The 19,656-nt window shown below is 53.0% G+C and overlaps 8 protein-coding genes across 8 annotated transcripts; 2 read left to right on the top strand and 6 right to left on the bottom strand.

Annotated features, from left to right (window-relative positions):
* Positions 1 to 177: 177 nt before the first annotated feature.
* On the bottom strand, positions 178 to 1,266 carry LTS14_001750 (uncharacterized protein; the record flags this gene model as incomplete). Its single annotated transcript, XM_064834458.1, has 2 exons — positions 178 to 431; positions 456 to 1,266. The coding sequence occupies 2 exons, from the start codon at positions 1,264 to 1,266 to the stop codon at positions 178 to 180; spliced, it is 1,065 nt and encodes a 354-aa protein (XP_064698322.1).
* Positions 1,267 to 4,756: 3,490 nt separating this feature from the next.
* On the bottom strand, positions 4,757 to 6,125 carry LTS14_001749 (uncharacterized protein; the record flags this gene model as incomplete). The annotated part of the gene is made up of 2 exons (XM_064834457.1): positions 4,757 to 5,668; positions 5,721 to 6,125. 2 exons carry the CDS (start codon positions 6,123 to 6,125, stop codon positions 4,757 to 4,759), a joined length of 1,317 nt encoding a protein of 438 aa, XP_064698321.1.
* Positions 6,126 to 7,240: 1,115 nt separating this feature from the next.
* Positions 7,241 to 8,731, bottom strand: LTS14_001748 (uncharacterized protein; the record flags this gene model as incomplete). The annotated part of the gene is given in 2 exon segments (XM_064834456.1): positions 7,241 to 8,476; positions 8,492 to 8,731. 2 exon segments carry the CDS (start codon positions 8,729 to 8,731, stop codon positions 7,241 to 7,243), a joined length of 1,476 nt encoding a protein of 491 aa, XP_064698320.1.
* Positions 8,732 to 9,036: 305 nt separating this feature from the next.
* ESF2 (RNA-binding ATPase activator esf2) lies at positions 9,037 to 10,038 on the top strand (the record flags this gene model as incomplete). The annotated part of the gene is made up of 1 exon (XM_064834455.1): positions 9,037 to 10,038. The coding sequence occupies one exon, from the start codon at positions 9,037 to 9,039 to the stop codon at positions 10,036 to 10,038; it is 1,002 nt and encodes a 333-aa protein (XP_064698319.1).
* A 2,250-nt stretch (positions 10,039 to 12,288) lies between these two features.
* On the bottom strand, positions 12,289 to 13,533 carry ECM4_2 (S-glutathionyl-(chloro)hydroquinone reductase; the record flags this gene model as incomplete). The annotated part of the gene is made up of 4 exons (XM_064834454.1): positions 12,289 to 12,422; positions 12,653 to 12,936; positions 12,987 to 13,011; positions 13,065 to 13,533. 4 exons carry the CDS (start codon positions 13,531 to 13,533, stop codon positions 12,289 to 12,291), a joined length of 912 nt encoding a protein of 303 aa, XP_064698318.1.
* A 78-nt stretch (positions 13,534 to 13,611) lies between these two features.
* On the bottom strand, positions 13,612 to 13,882 carry ECM4_1 (S-glutathionyl-(chloro)hydroquinone reductase; the record flags this gene model as incomplete). The annotated part of the gene is made up of 2 exons (XM_064834453.1): positions 13,612 to 13,794; positions 13,877 to 13,882. 2 exons carry the CDS (start codon positions 13,880 to 13,882, stop codon positions 13,612 to 13,614), a joined length of 189 nt encoding a protein of 62 aa, XP_064698317.1.
* A 258-nt stretch (positions 13,883 to 14,140) lies between these two features.
* IML1 (vacuolar membrane-associated protein iml1) lies at positions 14,141 to 18,391 on the bottom strand (the record flags this gene model as incomplete). Its single annotated transcript, XM_064834452.1, has 1 exon — positions 14,141 to 18,391. The coding sequence occupies one exon, from the start codon at positions 18,389 to 18,391 to the stop codon at positions 14,141 to 14,143; it is 4,251 nt and encodes a 1,416-aa protein (XP_064698316.1).
* Positions 18,392 to 18,765: 374 nt separating this feature from the next.
* Positions 18,766 to 19,365, top strand: LTS14_001743 (uncharacterized protein; the record flags this gene model as incomplete). The annotated part of the gene is made up of 1 exon (XM_064834451.1): positions 18,766 to 19,365. One exon carries the CDS (start codon positions 18,766 to 18,768, stop codon positions 19,363 to 19,365), a length of 600 nt encoding a protein of 199 aa, XP_064698315.1.
* Between the last annotated feature and the right edge of the window lie 291 nt (positions 19,366 to 19,656).

Here is a 19,656-nt window from a genome sequence, read left to right as displayed (position 1 = left end):
TGTCGATGACTTTAGCGAGGCGTTCTGGAAAAGTGGTTCTTTGACCGTGAGGACTGCTGAGGATGTAAGGCAGACGAGCATGGCATATTTACATCGGCTACACAGCTGGGTATCATCTATACAACAACAACAATTATCTCAAACGCCACATTGGGTGGGTGATCTTTTACCACATGCTCAGATCGTCGGAAACTCGAACCTCCGATGCAGTCGTGCTACCATCTCCACATATCCCTCTTCCTCCGCTGGAATGATGCCATGTCTGATGAAGAAGTCGATGAGCACAAGAGCACAATTCGGCTTATACTCGCCTCGCCTCAGGTGCTCTTTGACCTCCTCCACGGTCATTAGTTCGAAGCCCTCCACCTCGTCATCGCTGGGCTTCGGCACCACATCCTCTGGCAATTCAAGATCATACACGTACTCGCACTCTGGCTGCAGCAGCCTCGTCTCACCGCCTGCTCGCTCATCCCGAATGTGAAAGTATGTGATTGCCCCGACGGCCTTGGCTCGACTCCGTACAAGATCTTCCGCCAGCGAGGCCTCCTCAGCACATTCCCGAACCATGCTGTCGAAGATGACCTCGCCAGTCGCGATACCGCCGGCTACACTGTTGTCGAGCATGCCGCCGTATGTCTGCTTTGTGATAGCTCGACGTGGTACCCATATCTTCAGCTCATCTGCTTCGGCCTTCTCGTCTGCTAAAGCTTGGCGTAGGCTCCGTGTATAAGCTGTCATATGGCAGCCATAAGTCACCACTCCGAACAACGGGCAAGCTGATCGCTCGATGCTGAAGAGCAACTCTCTGTTCGGCCCGTACACAGGATATAGCTCATTTCTCCAACCCTTCAGTACCTTGAAATGATTCGTCGCCCGTAGAGCTTTACATGTCATAGCCACGACTATACTCCTCTCCTCCTCCGTGCTGCCACTGATGAGTGTAAGACTCCGGTCTTTGTCGTCAATCTTCCAGTCGGGTAGACCGCGGAACACTTCTGCTACTGAGGGAAGAATGTATCCGAGCTCCGTTTCCGGGTAATCAGCGATGTAGAGGCCGTAGTATGTGTGGATATGTGCGAAGAAGAGCTTAGGGTTGGTTTGATAGTACGGGAAGTTGTCGCATTCGTTGATCAGGTCGATGTAGCTTTTCGGTCCGGAGGATATGGGTGTGGGATCCTCGATTGTGAACATTGTTTCTGAGGGTGGATCTGTCTTTGTCCCGTCGGTCTGGGAGGCTGCGACGTCGCCCTCGTCTTCAGGGTTCATGCTGTTGTGGTTCGTGGGCCAGGTGGGTAGGCGGGGGAGGTTTTGGGGGATGTATTGCCGGAGTGAGGAGATGTTGAAGGAGTCCATATCTTAAGGCCCAACTTGTTCGAGATCGCTTCTCACACCATACCACTCTTGGACTTGTGATCTTTGCTTGTTGCTTGCATATGCAAAGCACACGAATGAAGCAGCTGAGCAGTGAGACAATGTCGGCAGGATAGATATTCCGTTCCGGCTGACTTCACACGGAAAGCAGAAGGTGGAGGCAACGACTCTCTGGACATCCCACAGGGGAAGTGGCGAGTTCTCATATCAAAGGCCGCTCTAAATCTATATCACTGTCCTGATCTGGAAGGGGAAGATTACCTCACCATATCTCCGTCACGCTCCTGGCTTTGTGCAGGGTCGTGGAGAAGAGTACCTACCATCCGAACTTGTAGTATGCGAGCAGGAACTGCTCCACGTCCGCTCCTGACGGTGAGGTTGTTGTGGAGGACGCTCGATGCTGTTTTGTTTGATTTCTTGGATTATGTGCGGCGAAAGGCTTGCTTGAGGACGGCGAGATGTGGCGGGGAGCATGGCAACAGACTTGGTGGGGGACCGATACAGGTTGGCTGTGGCGACGGTGATATTACGGGTAGATTTCCTGATGTAAGGCGGCGACATGACCACTATCCTCCAGCAAGGCACGATACAGCATGATAGCGACACAGTGACATAGCCGTGATATGGTCAGCGGAGTGAGCAAGTGGCATGAGGAGGTCGACCCCTCCACTGCCCAGCATGAAGCCAGGAACGTGATGAGGAGTGGCGCTATGTCTCAAGCGATGGCGCGCTATGTCTCACGTGAGGAAGGAGGTCGCTGTGTTGCAAGCGATGAGGAAGGAGGCGCTGTGTTGCAAGCGAGGAGGAGGCCATGTCTCAATCGTGGCTTGTGGGTGGTGACCTGGTAGGACGTGGCTTCTTATCTCACCATACCACTTGCTGCTACGGTCTCGTTGATGAGCTTGTCCGCAACGATTCGACTGACACCCCGGAATGTCTGTAAACCCACTTCCTACGAGAGAAACGTGAATACAAGAGCGCCACATGATACTCTGCGATAGTGGACGTCTTTCAGGCGGATACCGTGGATACTTCGCGATCTCCTCCGAGAGCCTTCGTGAGTAAGCGGACGCACGGGCGGTCACCAGCTTTCGTAGCTCCTCTTTGGCTTGAGATCATCTTAGAGTTTGATATCTTGAGTCAATGCGGCTCTGTACCATGATCCGCTGCATGGTCAGTGCCACGTGTCAGCATATCTCGTGCACACCATATGGGCAAAGTTTCGTCTGAGCTCATTTGGTCAGCGTAATCGGCATGCGTTCCTCAGAAGCACTCCCACACTCTCCCAAGGTGCGAAAGAAGGGGGCCACCTGGTCTGTTCTGCTGCGCAAACACATAGTCTCGTTGATCTCCCTCGTGAACTTGTGCTCCTCCTCTCCAGTGTCCTTGCAAATTCATTTCCACCAGCAACCAGTTTTCATACAATAACATCACCAACCATGGCTCACCTTTGTGGCCTGCTGCTGCCCTCCCGCCGCCGATGGAAGAAGAAGATGAAGAGGTTTGGTGAGCCGTTTGTTTCCTTATTTCTTTTGTGTTTGGATCCGTCGTGGCTGATGACTCATCGCGCCTAACCACGCCGAGTCTGCTCGCGCCTCACTACGCTGAGCCTGCTCGCGCCTTACCACGTTTGAGCCCTCTCGCGCCCAACCACGCTGAGTACTCGCGGCTAATCACGCTGAGATTTTCATCATCTACCTTGGCTGTTCGCCGGGTTATGGAGAAGATCTTCACTTCTTCACCCAGTGCCTTCGCTTCATAGCGCTGACTCACTACTGCCGCTTCAATGGCTCACACATGAGCTTACCGACTTACCAGCTGCCCTTACTACAGCACCATGAACGTACTGCGGCAGCTCCCAAGCTGATAGGCACATAGGCAGTATGACGTGTGTGGTATGGTAAACCTGTCGTTATACTGCTATTTCCGTATCATCTCAGCCACACCACTGCCCGAGATCACGGCCGTGCAAAAGTGTCCCATGTAGCGGGCGCTGCTCCGCACAGGCAGACTTATCTTCGTACTTCGCCTTGCTACTCCTTCACCCAGCCCCGTGTTCTCCTCGCCGCTGCGGGAATTCAGCCGTGGCTGTATGAGGAGAGAAGAGAGAAGGCCGTCTCTGCTGTGCGTAGTGAATCCCACGTATGTCGTAGGACTCTTCATTCAGCGATTAGACTGCTCTGGTGCGCATTCCGTGGCATCGTTGGTGATCATGCTAGTGCAGTCGTGATATCCTCGTTGCTCTTGCCGGTCCTGCTATGTACCCATGCTGGACGTGAAGCAGTATCGTGTGAGCAGATATCTGTGAGAAGCAAGGAGAATTGCGTAGGCGTGGCGCTACTCCTGACTTCACGACTGTGGTTTGAAGACGTACTGCAGCGACATCGCCCATAGCTCGATGTCACCCATACTTTTCGTCCCATTGCGAGTTGGCACGTCAGGAGGCCACCTCCTGCCCAGGCAACCTCCATCATCACAGCTATGTCTACCACGCCATAGTAGCGCAGCCTTCGCAAGCAGTACCGTAGGTCGCCGAGTCATTCCATATTGGCACATCAGAGGGTGATGACTTGGCATATGATGACTATCAAAGAATAGAGAACATGCACGACCGGTTCGTGGTTGTGGTGCAGCTGTGGACGTAGACGGTGGCAGAAGTGGTGGACGGTCAGCGTGAGCTTAATGGCCTTCTGGCGGTAGAGAGCGTGCCGGACCTTTGAATCGTCTCGGCCATATGTACCGTTTCCAAGCAGTCGCCGCCATCCACGGGCTAATATAAGAACAGAAGCGTGCCAGAGATAGAGCCATAATTCTACGTCCTCCGTTCAGTCTAGCACGCGAGCACGATCACTAAAGCACAAGGACTGATCGCCCTTGAGGAGGGTTGCAAGAGATGAAGACGTCTCGGAGAAGTTGCGACGGGAATATCGTGCCGAAGTCCACTTCGTCCTCACACGAACGCCTTTATGCGTGTGGGACAGCAAACATCCGGCCGTCCTTCTCTCCTTCGCCAGCTCCTTCTAATCCCGGGAACGTTCCTGGTCCTGGCGGCGAAGCTCCTGCTTTCACTATCCGCGTGGGAAGTCCGATAAGCATTGGGGATGTCCATACCCAATTCCCCTAAGGTGAATAGATACAGCATACTGCTCTAAGACAAAGCTAGTCTACCACCTTTCCCCAGCGTCGATTGCGCAGCGATACCATCAGATAGGCCGCCCTTACCTTACACGCCGAACACCCTCGCTGAGATCACAAATCGCACCCAAGAACACACACAGGTGGTTCCCGTATCACTCTCCCGGCTCAAGCGGCACACTCTTATCGTGGAAGCTGTGCACAGAGTCAGTATCGTAGAAGTAGGTGGTCTTGCCAGTGGAGGATCGACTTACACATATTCCTCATACGACATCCCCTTGATCTTCTTCTGCGTAGTGCCATCCGGCAAAGTCGTGGAATTCCACGGATCAGGCTCATAAGTCATGGCTCGCCACACATGGAACAGCTTCCGCCAATAGCACGTCTGCGCTGCAGGAGTGAAATACCGATCTCGGAAGTGCATAGCAGCATTGTCCGCAATCATCTTGCCTTTTGTTGGGTTCGCGATGAGCTCGTTGATCTTGGCCGGGAGGTCAGACCAGTCGTCTTCGGTTTGCACATAGTTCTGATTTGGACCTGAGGGCACGAGGAGATGGTAGAGATGGGTGTACCAGTTTAGGTGGTGAATGAAGACGACTTGGTGACAGGAGAGGAGGTATTTTAGCCTCCCTGACCAGGTGGTGCCTTCGGTGTGTACGGAGTATTTGTAGCGGCAGTGGTCCGGCATCGTGATCCGGACATCTGTGGCCGCATCCTCGTCCACGCGTTGCACGTCTGACCAGGTCTGAGCAGTGCTCTGCGCGAGAAGTGGTTCACGAATCTCGCGGTTAAAATCGAGTGTGCCGCGCCACACCAGTAGATCCTTCTTGGAGCTAAATTTGTCCTTTCCTTGTCCCATGGCTTGGAGTTGAAAGTCGCCGTATGCCCCCGAAACTCGTGGGTAGCTCCAGAAGTTGAAGTCGGGTATCACCCATACTCGGTCCATGACTGGGTCGTTAATGTTCCGGGAGAAGGCCCAGATCGTGATACTCGGGTCATCGGGAGTGAGGTTGATCACATCGTTGATCTTGATCGCGAACTCGATATTCGGTACCGGCTCAGGGGAAGCCAATATGGCTCGGTGTATTTGGTGCAGAGTTGCATGCGATCGCTCCTTCCAGTGCCCGAAGTGATTGAGTCCTCGAGAGAATGTGACATACAGCTACACATGTGTCAGCCATGCCACAAGTCTGTGGGGCATATACAGCATATACCTGCTGCTCGTGTATCAAGCCCATCATCCCACCATCTCCGCTCCATTTGATATCAATCTGCTTCGGCTTGAACGGCCTGTTCCCTTGTTTCTCCTTCCAATATTTCTGTGACCGCTCGATCTCATGATACAGCTCCGGGAACGCAGCATCGCATTGTGCCTGAGTAAGCGAGTGATTATTACGATCTCGAGTCGCGTCGAAAGTCCATGATTGGCCTGAGGGCTGTATTATCGTCTGCGGCTTGCCCGCCAGCCTCGGAGGCACCGAGTATGCACTCCCTCCATATGATCTCGACCGTACTTGCGTGACGGTGACATATCCCAGCACAATCACCACCACCAAAATCACCAAATTCCGCCTACTCCTTGACGGTCGCCAGCTGTCTCCGTGCGCCGAAGACGACATTTTCCCCTTACTGGACCGCTTGGTCGAGGCAGCCTTCACTCACGCGCAAAGAGGCATGGTTTGTAGGTCTATCATATCATCATCAGCTCGACTTATATTTAAAGCGAGGCAAGGTAGCACAGTCCTGCAGGCCACCAGCTCGTATTCTCGTCGGTCTGTCCCACATCAGCAGCAAGCCACATCGTTTCAGGGTTTAATGCTGACCCCTGTGAGCTAAAGTGACAGACTGAATAATAGGGTTGTGGATACAGCCGTCCCGGCCACCGAGCTGTCACTTTGTCCCCGAACTACTTACTAGTACTAAGGATCAGGGTTTGGGTAAGGACTCCGCGACGATGTGCTGCAGCGACAACGTCTATGCAGAGCACTTGTCATCCATCTGATAGTACAGACGACTTCCTGTGATATGACCATATATTAAGTGGTATATCTGCTTGCTCCGGGAGTGTAACGGCCTTTCGGTCGGTGTTCAAGCCAAAATCGATGATGAGTCGCCATTGGCGTTGCTCGATGGCCGATACATCCTCAGTACTATTACCTCGAGATCATGTACACCAGATAATAATTGGCGCTGCGAGCATCGATTTCAGTCTCTTCGTGCTGCCATTCGTCACGTTGAAGAACTGGCGAGACCGACGATTCGTGATGGTCATGCTGAAACACCGACCCAAAGTGAAGTCGGCATGCACATCCCAGCCTTGCACAACTCGAAACTCCCAACTACAGATTTACTACTCGCGCTCATTCCACTCGATTATCTGTACAACTACACGGCGACTCCAATATCGTACATGGGATGCCATCACTATCCTCTATGCCATAAGCATTCCATGACCCTGCTTCTCTGCTTTCCAATCCACTCTCAGCACAATGCATCAATGCATCCGAGGCCGTTTCCAACAGCGATGCATATTTCGGTAGATGCCAATTCGTGCTCTTGAGCGTATAGATTAGGTCCGCCCGCGCGCTCTGGGGTTTTAGCGCAGTCTGTCTCCAGCTCATGGTATCGTAATACGATCCAGACCAAATGCTCCGAGCAATCTACCCGCCAGCAAGACGAAGCCTTCCTGTGCCCAGCCTATCCATATGGTCGTATATCAGCAGCTTGCTGTCCTTCACCCCTGCCTCCAGTCAATCTCAATGACACTATCCCTCGTCCCAGTCCCCGTCCTCACAGCCTTATTGATGTAGAACTGCCTCACGCTCCCATCGGCACCATAAGTCGCATACTCGAACAACCACTGAATCTTATCTTTACCAAGCTGCAGCGCTCCTCGCGTAGCACCAAGGCTATGATGGAACATCAGCCTGTTAGGCTTGTCGCCTTTCCTGTTCACTTCCTCCCAGAATGTGAGCTCCGTGCGGTTCAGATCTGGCAGACCGTGTGGGTAGGCAGAGATGCTGAAGCCGTTAGTCATGACGATGCTGTCGTCGAATTGGTAGCGTTGGAGGAAGGTGTCGGGCCCGGCTACGTCCGCGACTGAGTGGGCGAGTGGGATAGGATGGAAGTGCCAGCTTTTCCAGTGGTGAACACTAAGAAGTGGAGCCCAGCCAGACTCATACCAGCCAGATATATCACCCCAGACGTCGATCTGGTTGAGACCATCGAGTTGTGTAAGCTTGACGGTCGGAGATGTGACCTCCAGTATGCAGTCACGCCACAAGAGATCACCAAAACCTTGATCCAGCTTGTAACATCTGTTCGAGTTGCGTGCGAGTTTCTCCATGAGTGGTGCACTGACGAAGAAGCCTGCGCCACCCCATGCCTTGAAGCCTTCTTGGGCGATGCGGAAGAGTCCTTCCGTGAGCGCGCCAATGTACCACTCCTTGGCCGGGTCATATGGTTTCAATGCTTTCACCATCTGCGGTAGGGCGATGAAGAATGTGTCATCGTCAATGATGCCAAACCACTGTGTCTCGGGCCGACGGTGTGCTTCGAGGACTTCGGCCAAAGCAAAGTTCTTCAGCCCTTCCGTGTTCTTCGACTCGCCTTTGTAAGGCTCGAAGATCATCTCAATCCCAGAATCTGCAGCCTCGCCGCGTACCCTGATGATCGTATCGCGCTCGTAATCCAGATCCGCTTGGTCGACCAGCAACACTACCAGCGGCGAGCCACTATGCGAAAGCCACCGAGAGATTGCTGGCAGACTGGCATCTATTCGAGCCAATGTTGTGGCCATGCCGAAGAAAAGAGCGCTGGTGTCCACGATAGTCTTGGGACTCCAGTCCGGTACATCCAGATGCACCATATCCTGACATGGCGGCAACGAGTCGTCCGTACTCAACCCTCGACTAGGAGGCACCTCGAAAAGTGATTGTGGTACACTCGCCAGCGAGGTCCGCGTGATACCCTTGGTAGGTCGTACATTGAAGCATCGTCTCCGAAAATCGAATCCAGAAGAAAGCTTCAATGCCTTCAAAATATCCTCATCGGCCAACACATCGTCCACAGGCGCCGGGAGGCTGACCGTACTATGATCCAGGGCGCGCCACTGCGAGCCACTCTCGGGGAACTCAGAAGTCGTGGGGAAGACAAAGTAACCAATTAGTATTATCGCTCCAACGAGAACCAAAACCTGCCAGATAGGTGCCAGGCGCCGCGGCATGCTCATACTCCCAGAATATGAGGAGCGACGGCATGGAAACTCCTTCACGCTGCTGGGGAGCAAAGAGAGAAGATGAGCGCGTGTCATCTGTTTTTGATACGGAATCCAGCGGCGGCCTCAGATCCGGTCAATAATTCGCCGCGCCCCTGCCGAGAGTTAAAGCGGGCTGCTTTCTAGCCGTTGGATCCGTTCATTCGTAAGCTTCTGTCGCACTTGGTGCACTCGTGAAACTTGGCGCCGAGGCCTGACATACGCAGCACTGTTTAGCGATTGGGGTGCCGTTGTACTACTTCCGAACACTCAAGATGGTTGTGCGGAAGCGGAACGAGTTTCTCGAAGGCGACGAGAGCGAGGACGATCTTGGCGGAGGGTATGGCTCTGATGAGTCTGAGGCCGGGAGAGGAGGTATTGGTGGTCGTGTGAGTAAGCGGCAGAAGAGGGAGATAGACTCGGACGGCGAGTCTTTGGGGAGTCTCGCGGATGGGGAGTCTGTCAGTGCTGCACATGTCGCGGCTCAGGATCGAAGTGCATCCAAGCCAGGTGCCGAGCGCTTTCTGCTTGGCAGCGACTTCGAGGACGAGGACGAGCATGATGCGCCTGCTGTGGATGCTTCTGCTGAAGATGCACCTGCCAAGAAGCGCATGCCCAAATCGGTCGCGGCTGCTGAGAAAGCTGCACGAAGGTCAGGTGTGATATACATATCACGAGTACCGCCCTTCATGAAGCCGCAAACGCTACGGCACTTCCTGATACCACATGCCTCGAAAGGTCTAGGACGAATATTCCTAACACCCGAAGATCATACCGCGCATCTGCAGCGAGTGAAGCGGGGTGGCAACAAGAAGAAGTCGTTCACCGATGGATGGGTGGAGTTCACATCCAAGGCCGAGGCCAAGATCGCTGCAGAAATGCTGAACGGTAACATCATCGGTGGCAAGAAAGGCAACTTTTATCATGACGATCTGTGGAACATCAAGTACCTGAAGGGCTTCAAGTGGAGTCACCTAACAGACCAGATTGCGGGCGAGAACGCAGAGCGGGAAGCACGAATGAGAGAGGAAGTGAGGAGAACGAAGGAGGAGAACAAAGCGTTCGTGGACGATATTGAGCGTGGCAAGATGTTGGAGGGTATGGAGAGCAAGCGGAGAGCGAAGCGTGAGAAGGGTCTTGCTGCGACTGCTGCGCCTGCGGTCAAGCCTTTGCGGCCGGGCAGGGATTTCGAGCAGCGCAAGGCGAGAGGGAAGGATTCGAGAGGAGAGGGTGACCAGAGCGCGGATCAGAGAAGGGTGCTGAGTATGATCATGTAGCGCTGTGTCTACCAACATCTAATCACGCACACCAATGCGTCATCTCCTCGCCACCCAGACAACGCGCGCCACTCTAGCCCAAGGTTCCCACACGCCGTTCGCGATGGAAGCTCATCGCAAGTGAGTGGTACGTGAGCTAGATGCTGTCAATGCGATCACGACTTTTCTGTGTCGCACATAGCGAAAGCCTGAGCAACGCAAATGGTGTGATGCTACAGGACATGACACGACTGGGCTGCCAGACGCGAGACACTAGTGCAACACCTCCAACAAGATGGAGGCTTCGGCGAAGGATGTTGGGCTGATAGATCTGAAGTGCGCGTGCTGGCTGCGAAGAATTGGCACTGTGGGTCTTGAGGTGGCGCCGCGTGTCCCCCGAACGAGCAAGACAAGGCGATGGTACACACAGATCCTCAGACTGCGGTCACGAGACTGCTCATTGTGGTCGGTGGGTGTCGAAACATCAAGCCTTGTGTGGTGCTCTGCGCAGCGATGCCAAAGGAAAGGTAGCTTCGTGCCGGTGGCGAATGGATAGCATCCCACAGCTTGATGTGCTGCGGATCAGAGTCATGGAGGCGAACGAGAACCATGCTCGAGGTTATGATTCTTGCGCGCAAGTGAGGGTTATGAGACGGTGGCACCAGTCTGCTGGAACGCGTAACATAATGACCTCCATGGGGTGCTCGGTCTGATCGTGTAGCAGTCACAGGCGGTGAACGCTATAGCACGCTCCTAGTCTCATACTCTCCTGGCCGCCCTCTGTGGTCTACACGGAGGTTCGCCTTCATGTGCTCTCGTAAAAATGGTCACTTTGAACCTGTTGGAGGCCTACAAGACACATCATTGCACCGGGAGCGTCCACGTTTCCAAACAAAATCATTAATATGAATGCAGCAACGCATAGCCTCTGTCACGTCTTGCTCCATGGGCGTAGTGATGCCATCTCGTGCTTTCACACGTGTTGGCGATGTTGGGCATCACTTCATTATTCAGTCCGCTGCATCACGCAACGGCGCTGGCAACATATTGCGGCCGACGATAAATCACCATTGCCGACGATGTCGCGACCGCGTATTCTCTCCTCCTGTCCTTGAGAGTGACCATACGATAGTGAGGAGTGTACCAGTCTCAGCTGAGCAAAGTATTGGTGGCGACGAGCTTTCTCCGAGTCCTTCATCAGCAGTCAGGACAACGGTGACACAACCAGCACCGTGCCTCTACACTACGGCGCACCAAGCGCGCTTGCTGCGGAGACTACGCAAAGATCGAGAACATCGCACGTCTGCCGCGCAATCATGTCAGTGAGGACGAGGACGTGGACGTCAGTGAGCGCTCTTCTCCGCGACCCAGCATGTAGCCAGGAACGTGATGAGGAGCGGCGCCTTATCTCAAGCGATGACAAGGACGCTGTGTCTCAAGCGATGATAAGGACGCTGTGTCTCAAGCGATGACAGGGGCGCTGTATCTCAAGCGATGGCAACACGCTGTATCTCAAGCAATGACAAAAGCAATCTACACAAAGAAATCAAACGCTAACCCCGAGACTTCAATATCAGCATACAAGTATACCAATGCCGCCGACTTCTCTAAGAGTTTCTAACCCAGTCGATCAAGCGTGGTGAAGCCGTCCATGGCATAGTAGCTGCAGTCATCCTTCGCAAGCAAACCACAACGATCCGCCCAGTTGTGGAGGCGCCGGAGAGTCGCTGTCGAAAGTCGTTTGAGGGCACGGAGGCAGATGCGCTCGGCCTTGTTGTGGTATCGCTGGCTACGCAGAAATGCCATTTTCGCGGTTTACTGGAAGAGATGATTGAGAGAAGAAAGGAGAATCTGCAAGGCAGGTGATGGAGCGGCACTACACACCTGCGCAGCAGACCAGACCATTCACTCACAATCACAGCACAATTACAGCACAATCACACCACACGTACCACTCCTCACCAGGCAGTGGCGAAATCTTGTTTTGCTTACCAGACCGAATGCGAAGCCAACCACTGGACTGGACAACGTTTCTCCACCCGCTTGTCAGCCAGACGAACTCCATCGTGAGTCGCCACATCATCTGTAACCCGTGGTTCAGGCCTGGCTCATGCGAAAGTGGCACGATACACCAGCGGTGAGCTTCTGGGACAGACCACAATTGTGGTCACACGTGGGAGTACGGCGCATCTGCTTGGAAGCATTGTACATTCGGATCGAATAGTTACTTTCACCACGCCGCATAGACGACTGCGACCACTAAACCAGACCTCACTGACGCTTATTCATCGCCGCTTTGACAGCTGGGACCTCCTCATCGAGTGGCAAGATGGGTGGCTCTGGGCCAACCGGTGTAATGGAGAACGGGTTGATCTGCTTATGACTCCTGGTGTAATGGTTCTTGACTGTCGACGCGTTAGTAGATGTATTGCCATGCACTTCATCTTACAGTGCAATAGTAATCCCCGGAATTCGGGCCAATTCAAAAGTAGAGGGAAGGCCACTCGGTAGCCGCAAGCAGGCAGCGTGCGAGTGAGAAAGTGGATTTGGTGACTCGCTCTTCTTGCCATAGGTATCTGACTGCTCCTCTCTGCGAACACCTCTGGCTGGTGATTGAAATCGGAGGATGACTTACTATGCGTGAATTCCGTGGTTTCACCAAAAGCCGGGTCCTTCCAATAGCAGTGTCGCACCCATTTGTGCAGGTTCGGGTATCCACTGCGAATGTCACGAATGTTGCATTTGAAGTGCTGCACGTATACAGCATCGAAGCGGATTATGGTCGTGTACAATCTCACGTCCGCCTCTGTTGGATGCTCGCCGTGGTAATATGGACCGCCAGACTTCGCAATATCCTTCTCAGCACGATCGAGGGATGTGAAAAGGGTCTTGACAGCTTTCTCATAGGCTTCATGAGTGCTGCGAACATGGTCAGCTCAAGCACATGCTATCTGTAGATCCATGCTTACGTGGCGAAGCCACTCTTGTAGACACCTGCAATGCCGATATCAGTTACAGCGTAAACTCATTGGCTTGAACCCCCATACCATTATTGATATCGTTGTAAGTCCATTCATTCGTCTCCTCGATCTCCTTCTGCAGCTTCTCTGGGAAGAGATCCACCTTGGCATACTTCTCCGGTAGGATCTTGTCAAAAGCATGGTAGAACATTCGGATGATCTCGGAAGACTCATTGTTCACGATACGCTTCTGCTTTGTGTCATAGAGGGTCGGTACCGTGAAGCGACCACCATAGTCCTTGTTGTTCTCAAAGTAGATGTCACGGATGTGAGTATACTCTGGATGTATGGGATCGGGCTCAGTGTGTGCACCAGGCTCATTCTCGTCCTTTGTGGCGAATCGCCAGCCTGGTGATGTTAGCTGTCTGGCTTGATGGATGGCCGAACGAGCGGACCCTTCTCGCCCATGTGCCAGTGCACCGAAGTGTATGGGATGATGTCCTCCAAGCCTTTCAGCTTGCGTACAATGAGTGCTCGGTGTGCTGAAGTCGTGCATTAGTGAGGTATTGGAGTCCAGCAACGAACTCGCCTACCCCATGGACAAGCGTAAGAGACATCTGAACATGCTCGTCAGCTAGTGAAGCCACAGATCCAGTGCACAGATCCGCGTACAGAGGTGATAACGATCCTTCTCAGCAGGGAACTCGGCACCCTCCTCGCTAGAGACATAGTCACGGAAAGTAGACTGCTGGCGTTTGAATTCTCCAGACTTGTCGTTAGGCGCGACCCAATTCAGGATATTCTTCTGGCTGTCGGACTGCACCACCGTGAGCACTATTCTTGCTTACGCAGGCGAGCTGAGTCAAGCTCAGCAAGGTTGGTGGCGGGCATGGACTTACTGCCATTGCGTTAGTTGTCGTGAAGGAACGTGACAGCTCGGGTCTGATGAGATGTTTGCTCAGCTGCCGGATACGATGAATGGAGCGCAACATCAACAATTTGATACTTCGAATACGTACCTCTGATCAATAGCGGGATATGGAGCAGCTACAACCACGATGACATGTCCGTGCGTGATGCTTAGGAAGTTGCTGACCTCATCGTTACAAATGGTCACAATATCAAATTAATGACGCAGCCGTGTTGTTCAGACACTTCTACAGCTACCCAATATTCTTCAGCATGCTACGATGACCTAGCCTAGGTGGCAACAACATGGGCGGGATATCTCCATCCAGGTTCCCTGCCAGACTCTCCATTGCCGTCCAAGGACTTGATGGAGGTCCTGCCTTCACCGTCATCACTTCCTCATAGAACGTCTTCAGTCTACCCTGGTCTTCGCAGAAAGCGACGATACGCTTCACCAATTGTTCGGTCGACTCGCTACTTTCTGCGTGCCTAGATGATGCTATCACGTGTCTCGATGAAGCTGAAGCTAAGCGGTTTGGCAGCAATAAGATATCCCAGCCCTTGCTGTCACTGATAGCAGAATCACGGCGTGATCCTGGTAGTTGAGCGAGCAGAAGTCCAGATTTGTGCACAAACTGAGTATACATGTACTCTGGTGCGCCCCACGAATATCGCACATCCAGTTCGGCGCTGAAGCTAGATGCAGCTTCGAGATCAAGCACAAAGTCAAGTGTGCGTAACAAAGCTTTACGATACACAATCGAATCCACCACTGGCATGCGTAGACGAGGGCTCATCATGTGAGCGTCAAGGAGTGGCGTTGCGATTGCCTTATCTGGTGGTCGAGTGGCGAGGATCACCTTGATGCATTGATCGAAAGGATGCTGCAGGTGCATCTTGCTCGCCTCGATAAGTGGTACTTGCACCAGCTTTAGCCCGTGGCCTTCTGCCAGCGCAGTCCAACGGTTGATAGAGTCGCGAATGAGGACAGTAGTGGTATTAACCCACTCAAGCTGTATGTGATAGCAGTTCTCTGGATTGTGGATGCGATCATAGTGTAGGCTCACAATCTCAAGCTGATCTGACTTCTTTCCAGCATCGACATTGTAAAGCATCTGCTGACTGAGCAAGATCTCTTTCTTGTCTACAGCTGCTAATGTAGGTGTCGGCTTACCTGATGACGAAGCGGCGTCTTCGTAGATTGGCTTCAGCAGAGGCGAGTGATTGTGCTCGACCATGGGCGTGGCTGGCAAGGATCTCAGGGAGACCCTGCCAAACATACTTGCATTATCGGGATACTCGGTAGTGCGGTGACTGCTGGAGATTTGGTAGAAGTAGTTGCCGTCTCGGAACTCATGCTTGGCTCTCACGTGGGAGAAGATGCCACGGCCCATGAGCTGGTTACCAATCTCGATCGCATCGTCTCTTGTCGTCAAATCCTTGAATACGCGGAGAAGCCAGTTCACCATTTCGTCACCACGAAAGCACTTGAAGTGCAAACGAGTAAGCCATCTTCGATCTCGGACCTCTACACCATGCGGTGGTGGTTCTTGCAGCTGTTTGACAAGCTTTGCTGTGTCGAAGTTACTGCTGTGGTACATCTCAGACTCCGCGAAGAGCGGTCCTGCGGATTCCGCACCATCGAGTTGTTTCGTCAAGGTTGGCCCGTAGGCGTTGACTACAGCACTAGGATCTCTAGTCTGATACTCAATGGCAAGCGGATTCGGGTCACGAGCGGACACTACTGGCGTGGCTCGCGGTCGCACGAACGACGCCTGTTGTCGCAGCTCCTCAGGCTTGAAGTAGCGATTTCGCTGCCATAATTGTGTGAGCTTCTGGATACCATCAATGCGGCGTTCTTCGTCTGACAGTCCGCGAGCGGGACCTGGGGTGATATGTCCTTGTCGTGGTGGCTCAACGGGTATCAGAACCAGGCGCATACGAGAGCTATGAAGCTCGGTGTGCAACGGATCGTGCGCAATGACCTGATCATCAAGCTGTGACCAGTTGGGCTCCTGACGCTCCGGAGATAGTGAGATTGCCACATTATTGACCTTGTCCGACGCTGCAGAGCGCACCCGAGTCGAGTACTCAGCTACGTCTGGTGCGGCGTCCTCATCGTCTAAGCTCAGTTCGTATTCGACAATTTGCAGCTCAGCATCTGACAGGCGCTGGAACTCGTGATGTACATTCCCTCTTGACATGAGAATGCGATCGAAGTCATTTGCTGGCGAATATGTGCTCGAAGTTACAGACGCCAGCTGAAAGCCATGCGCAAGTCGAAGTTTGATGAGCTGCACCTCCGTATGTCCTGAACCAGTATCTGGCCAGCCATTTCGGGTTGGCGCAAGAAGCCGCCGCACTTTCTTCGAGAAGTGTCTCTCCAGCTCACGATGCGAAGGCTTGTACTCAGTCGACAGTGGCAGCGCAGCTGGTGTGCACATAGAAGTCCATTTAAAGTCTGCGGAGCTAATCGCACGTGGGAAGACGTGCTGCCATTTGCGGTACTGTGCAGCTACTCGCATGTTCTCGCGAGTCGGATTGCAAGGATTTAGTAAATTCAGCCACGGTGAAGTATTCCAATTGCCTTCTTGCTCCGCTGCTTTTATCGCGGCGTAGAATACGTCCTTTTTAGCTGTAGGCGTGCCGAAAGAGTCAACTGCACTATTACCAAACTCCGATCCCGAGAGTGTGCCCAGAACTTTGCGCTCGATTAGACTGGCAGGATCTGATGGAGCTTCGCTGATCGTAGGATGCCCGTGCATAATGTCGATGGGTCGGCTTAGCTCGGCAGGTGCAAGGGCAGGCACCGATACGAGGCTCTGCTGAGAGGACTTGCGTGCCAGAGATTGTCGAATTTGTCGTGCTATGCCACTCGGTCCTTCGTCAGGCGAGAAAGGTGTACTGCCTGCCTCTTCTCTAGCTTGTTGTGCAGGCTCTACTGACAGTGTTGTTGTGGCAAGCCCACGGCTGGGTGCTAGACCTTTCGGTCCAAGGCTGATTTTGCGATTCGATGCCAGCAGTGAGAATGGGTCTGTCATACTGCTCGATGATGCGCGAGATGGAAGATCTCTCGCCCGTGCTTTCAACGTGCCTATGCTCGAGATAGGTGGCTTACTAAGGGTTGGCGTGGTCAAGAGTGGGTTGGGTAGCGCTGAGGTCTGATCTACTACGCTCGGTGGCTGAGACAGCTTCTTGTCGGCATGAAGTTGCGCTGTTTGCGTCACCACAAGCTGCATACTTGTCGACTGGTCTCCGAATACATTGGCATTATAATTGTCCATGAACTGTGTCATCTGCGAGCTGTCGCCTCCGGCAGAATCTGTAAGCAGCGGCAGGGCGATCTCGTCAACCTCTCCTACAGTCTCCGGCATAAGGAAACTCGCTGCATGGACTGAACACTGGCCCTGCCAGAAAGATATATCCACCCAGTGTGGGAGAGCATATTCCCACTGCCCATCTCTCTGATAGCTGAAAAGTGGTACAGGATGCAACGGCTTTGGCGACAACGCCACAATATCAACACCTATACTGTTGCCCATCAAGAGATGTGTAGTGCTTTTAAGCAAACCGTGGGTCGTTCCGAAGAGGCCAGTGCCCGCAGTGATAGCAATGATTGATGTGCCTCTACCGCTGAGGTGAGGATCGATATTGTCGTTCGCGAAGTCCATTGCCGACATGTGTATGGCTTCCACCATGCTGCCACGTGCTGCCAGCGTCACATCTCTGGGTATCGCATTGCCGTTGAATGCACGCTTCAGACTTCTGCAAAGATCACGCCAATTGCTGCTAGATACGTCTGAAGCAATAACATGATAGAAGTCCTTTTCGTGTTGGTCAAGCGAGCGTCCAAACAGCACGACGGAGACCTGGTGACGCACTTTCAGCTCTTCCCACCTGCGAAAGAGCTCAGGTAAGAAGCCGTCAATGACTCGTTCATACATCAGATCGCCATCGAGCCAGTATTCTAACATCTCTTTCGAGATTTGGATGAGGATTGTGTACCTCGCACTTCCACTTCTGTAGATAGGCTTAGTCTTGCCTCGCACAGCATAAGCAGACAGCACTTCCTTGCCAGAAACATAGACTTGGCGAATCTCAGCCACAGTTGAACCTAGATATTGTATCTTCTGGCCTTGGTAGACGACCGTGTGATTCAGACGGTGTGAAATTTGCCACATATCAGCCCGTGAGAGGTTCTGGTCGCGGAAGAAGAGTTCGACGTGGGTCGCAGTCGCCACACTTTCGTCTTCGAGGACTTCCACTGTTCCAGCAGAGCGGTTCTCAATCCCGAAATGTTGAGCCAGAGTTGTGTGGACTGAAATTTCGTCTGGGTTGCGAGCTGCTGCGACCGCGATGAAGAACAATGGTCTTGCACCAGAGGCTTGGAGACGAGCCAACATGCCAGTCGGTAGGACTTTTGAGCCAGAGAGTACATCGTCCGTGGAGATGCTGTCATCGTGAAGCACAACTGTACAAGCTCGCTTGAGCTGATCGATGGCCATGGCCAAGGTGCCCGGCGTACGTTCCGAGGCCAAGAGTAGGATATTCATGTATTGGTCGTCCTCGAACTTGGCGAACGAGGTCTTCGTCTGGACCTGTGAGGCCGTGAAGACCACATCCTGTTACGCGGCCAGCGTCCTAAACGCTAAAGAATTTCAATATCACGAGACTCGACGGATCACAGTGATGCTATCTCCGTCAATATATATGCTATCACGAGTCTGTGAGGTTCTTCTCGGCTTGTAGTATCGCAATGCACACATGAGAACGCAGGAAGAATATCGACACAGATGAAGATACCAAATCTTAGTCAGCAAGGAGACGGCATGTCGACGAACGCGTATCAATACAACCTGAATAAGACAATCTTAACAACATGATCTTGAGAACCACATTAAGCGCTCTTGCACTGTCTGCTATCGCCACTGCTCACGGTAGTCATGACCAAATAGTCGTCGCTGCCGATGCAGACTGGGCGACGAGGCACATGGCAGAGGAGCACCACATAACCTCCTTCGACGCCGGCTCCTTCTTCAATCTCCACGACTACGATAGCAGCAACACCTGGACCTTTGATGACCTGATGAAAACATATGGCTTAAAACACGAGTCCACGAACCACATCGCGTACACCGAGAAAGAGAAAGCCATCAACGGCGTTATCTCCCTTTTCGACAAAGACCTCAGCGGCACCATCTCTTTCGCCGAATACACCATCGGTAGCGGCGCGGGTCTCAAGTTACCAGATCTGGGCTTCGGACTGGGCCACCACGGCGACGACGAGTACGAGTACGAGATTCATCATTTCGAGAAGTTTCACGGGGACGGCGCGACGGAGGAGGAGCTGAACCATCCCGAGGATATTGAGCATTTCCGCAAACACGAGGAACTGGAGGCGGCGCAGGAGAGGCAGGAGCAGTTGGATCGGATGAGAATTGTGGAGGCCAACATCCCGAGCAAGTTTCGGAGGGGTTAAGGGTGAAGGCTTGGAGGAGATGATGATGAGTGATGAGGATGACCCGGTCGAACGTGCGAAGGCTGCTATACCGGCGGAGATGATCAAGTTTACGAGGCCCTTCTGGTATATTGTTACTGCGCTCATGCTCTGGGGTGCTTTTTGGGCTGTGGCAGAGCAACATCAGCATATCCCTCATGCGCAGACGTTGAGTTGGACGTGTGTGTTGGTTGCGCTGTATATTGTGTACAATTACTGAAATCATGAGAGTGCGTTAGTCCTTATTGCAGACGACATAGTACACGCAGGAAA

Source organism: Recurvomyces mirabilis (genome assembly GCF_035927965.1).
Source record: "Recurvomyces mirabilis strain CCFEE 5264 chromosome Unknown scaffold_3, whole genome shotgun sequence".
NCBI classification, from domain to species: Eukaryota; Fungi; Ascomycota; class Dothideomycetes; order Mycosphaerellales; family Teratosphaeriaceae; genus Recurvomyces; species Recurvomyces mirabilis.
The sequence above is the reverse complement of the archived record's forward strand: the minus strand, read 5'-3'. Positions and strand labels throughout refer to the sequence as shown.